Here is a 3,782-nt window from a genome sequence, read left to right on the forward strand (position 1 = left end):
CGCGCGCAGGGCGGGCTCAAGGGGGAGGCGGGAACGCGGCGCTGAGGGGAGCTGAGGGGAGCGTCTTCGTTCGCTGCGTGGGTACCGGCGAGGACTGCCCGCGGCCGGGATGGTCCCCTCTGGGTACCTGAGAGCAGCAGCGACCGCCTCCAGGGCCGGTCTCTCCTCACGCCTTGCCGGTGCTCTCACAACGGCTTCTCTGTCGCGGGCCGGCGGGGGGAGGGTTCAGGGGCGCCGGCGTAGCCTGGCCCTTGCCCAGGGAGGGCGGCTAGGACTTGTCTCTGCGGTTGGTACGTCCCGTTAGGAGGGCTGCAGGGTATCCCCCCGAGTGTCCCGATTCCCCGATGGCTTCCCAGCTTCTGCAGCTCGCTGTGGGAGCTTATGTGAAGCCAGGCTTGTCTGCACGTTAAGGGTGCAGCTCGCTGCTCTTCCCTCCAGAGCTGTACCAGCAGTTCCTGCCCTCATTCTCCCTGCCAGCTGCACATTCCCACCCCACGGTTGTGCCAGCACAGCTGTTTTCATGGGACTACATGCCGAGTTGGGCCAATGAGCTGTTCTGGGTTAAAAATAGCCCTGCAAAACAAAAAGTTTATTTTTACGCAGGGCAGTTCACTGACTGTCTTACCCCAGGGGCCTGCAAACAGGGAAGAGCCACAGAGGAATGCGTGTGTGTGTGCGCACACAAATTAAAAGTGATGTCTATAAGAATGGAGCAATATTTACCACTTTTAGATTGTTCTCCAAGATCTCTTAAATTTCAGAGTAATGTCTATAGAGCCTGGATAAATGTGTATTGAATTCTGTTCCAGCTCTGCTCAAGTCTGAGCTTTTTCCAGAAAGGAATGTGCTTTTTCAACTGTGTGGTCTCCATGTGGCAGCACTTGCATAAACATAATGTTAGAGCACAGCTGTCCTTAACTGTGAGGGTGCTGTGTTTCTGCCTGGCTGACAGCATCTCTACTTTCTTGTAGGGCACTTTGGAGCCCTGTAACTAACTGCCTCATGGATGGGACTTTGGCATTGTGTCAGGCAACTAGGGTTGTATTAACCTTCACGATATCCCAGTGAGAAAATATTCTGTCTTACAGATGGGAGCCTGTGGTTCACCAAATACCTAAGAAAACACCAGGTGTTTGACTTCAGCTTATCCGATGGTTTAACAAATGAACATCCTTCCTCTGCTGATCCTGTTCTCTCTCCAGATGGACCGTAGGTAGGAGCCAGTCATTATTTGGAAGCTAGAGTCCCAGTTTCCCTGGTGACATGTGGCATTTGCTAGCCAGTTGCAGAAGTCGCACACTTCCATGCCCAGGTTTTTCCACAGATTTGAAAAGCTGCAGATCCTTGTTGAGTGCACAGGACACTAGGGGAGTTAAATCACAGCAGCAAGAAAAGATGTCCATTCAGTTCAGTCATTCACAGACTTCAAACAAACCAGCCGGGACTTTCTTACAATGGCAAAATTCACCATTTTTCTGACTCCGCTGTAAAAAAGTCTCCTTTTGACTGAGGGTCCACAGACCGCTTTTTTTCCCCGTCCCTTCCCAGTCCCCACCCTCGTACCCCACCTCCCCCTCTTTTCAGCTGAACCACAAAACTACAGGAGCTGGTGGAGGTTTTCATCAGGTTCGGTTTTCTCTGCTGGAAGCAGTTGGTTGGGATTTTACTGCAAGAGTTCCCTCTCGTGGTCAGTGATGGGGAAAGGAGTAACACTTCCCTGTTGTAAGATGCTCCTTTTGCTACTTTCATGCTGGAGTGATTTCTTGTTCGGTCACTCTCTGGCCTTCATTATTTGTAACAGCCTTTCCTTACTTAGGGCTTCTCCTGATAATGACTGGGAACCTTTTCCAAATTCCTTTTTCCTCCCGTATTTAACCCCTGCACTCCTCAGTAGTTTACTACCTTTCTCTTCTGCACAAAGGCTACCGTAGAGGTGGAGCCCTTCTGCCCAAACCTGCTTCCTACACCCGTCTTTCACAGGCAGAGGGATTGCAGCCCGAGATGAACGTGAAAGAAAAACAAAGCTCTTGGCCACGGTCTCAGAAGAATAAAACTGAATCAGCTTGTAATTCTGAAGAATTCACTGTTAATAACAAGATTCTGAAAGAAGTTGAAAAATATCAAGAGAATATTCCATTCACCTACTTGGCAGTAAAAGCCCCACCGGCACCCAGGCCTTGTTTTCCTCTCTCACAGCCTGATTTTCCTCTCCTGATTTGATTGTCCCTGCCGGTAGGCCTAGAGATTATTTTTTCCAAAGGAGCTCTAAAACTTTGGCAACCGAGCTACAGCCCCAGTTAGTCGGTAGAAAGTTTCTTGCCGAGTTCAGTGAGCGAGTCTTGAACTTGTGCCAAGCGGAGAGCGCTGTAGTAGGGCAAGGTTCTGTCCCAGGCGACAATCAAGGATGTTAAAACAAAATGAGGAAACATCTGGGTTAACCGAAGGCTTCGTCTGCTAACGACAGCAGTGCAAGGCAGCCTGGTGTCACACAATCCTGCCCTAACCATCACTTTGAAGGGTCGGGCTTTGTAAATCTGGTCGGGATCGCATAGGTCAATACTGTGTCCTACTTATAAAATTAAAACTAAAGGAGGAAAAGGTGCATCTTTTGGTTTCTTTCCCCTGTGACCTCAAGAAATAGCGTTTCTGCCACAGAAATGTGTTTCCTCTTGCGATTATTTCGGAATCTGCTCCTCGCAGGAGGTGTCCGTGTCCGGTTTGCTGCTGATGTCCACGTTAAGCGTGCGTGGCCTCTGCCATAACCGTTCACACCCGGCTTGGAAGTACCGCCTGTGTCGGAGGTTCCTGCCAGATGCTGTCTACGTGATGTCACCACCAGATACAGCACTTTGGTGAACGCAGGTGACATCAGCTATTGTGTAAAGAGCTCTGCGCAGAGACGGCTAAAAATAAATAAGCTTGGAGTATGCGATGGGTAGCAAGGAGATGTGTCAGTCCCACTGGATTATGTGTAAGGGGAGGAGCCTTTATGTTGCCAGCTGCAAAATTTCTTCGTCATAAAGTCAAAATTTGCTACTGGATTTTGCTGGGAAGTTCCGTCAGTTCGGAGGGAAAGTGACAGATCGCAGGGGATGGGCTGGAGGGTTTTGGTTTGAAAACGTGCAGAACTGAGGAATGGAGCAGTGTGAAACTGGAGCAGGCTGGAAGGGTCCTGCGGCCGGAGCAGCGTTAGGAATTCCTCACGGAATTGGCTGGGTGTGACAGCCGAGGGAGCGGTCGTTCCCGGTGACGATGAGGTGCGGCTGCGGAGCCCGTCGCTCGTGGCGTTAGGCCACGGATGGGGAAATGACGATGCCGAGGCAGGAGCAAGCCCTCAGCGAGAACGCGGTTCTGGTCCGTTGTGTGCGAGGGGGATAGAGCCGATTCGCATAATTAGGGGAATGAAGAACTCGTCCCCTGGGGATCGGTTAGACCATAGGGTTCGTTTAGGCCGAGAGGAGGTAGGGCTTCCCCCTCCGAACAGCCTGAACACCTCGGGTGGGAAAACAGCACTGGACAAAGAGAGTAACTGAGCCCAAGGACGAGAGGATACAGGCCGACTGCGGAGAACCGTAAGCTGAAAATTAGCGAGGTGAAATTCCGGAGGGACCTTCCCACAGCGGGGAGGGGAGGGGAGGGGAGGGGGGGAAATGAAGGTTTTAGGAATTCACATCGCTTTTTAAAAAAATCGTTGCAGGAAGCGGAGCCTGCTCTGACGAGGCCTGCGCCTCACAACCCCCACCTCCACCGGGGTCTGGCTCTCTGCGCACACCGCGTGTCTC

The 3,782-nt window shown here is 51.6% G+C and overlaps 1 protein-coding gene across 1 annotated transcript in view; it reads left to right on the forward strand.

Annotated features, from left to right (window-relative positions):
- Positions 1 to 2,931: 2,931 nt before the first annotated feature.
- Positions 2,932 to 3,782, forward strand: part of NCBP3 (nuclear cap binding subunit 3) — a 20,443-nt gene continuing 19,592 nt past the window's right edge. The window contains exons 1-2 of the mRNA XM_009287635.1: positions 2,932 to 2,971; positions 3,226 to 3,461. Of these exons, the coding sequence (XP_009285910.1) occupies positions 2,932 to 2,971; positions 3,226 to 3,461 (276 nt within the window). The remainder of the gene's footprint in view (positions 2,972 to 3,225; positions 3,462 to 3,782) is intronic.

This window comes from Aptenodytes forsteri, unplaced genomic scaffold (genome assembly GCF_000699145.1).
Source record: "Aptenodytes forsteri isolate BGI_AS27 unplaced genomic scaffold, ASM69914v1 Scaffold188, whole genome shotgun sequence".
NCBI lineage: Eukaryota > Metazoa > Chordata > Aves > Sphenisciformes > Spheniscidae > Aptenodytes > Aptenodytes forsteri.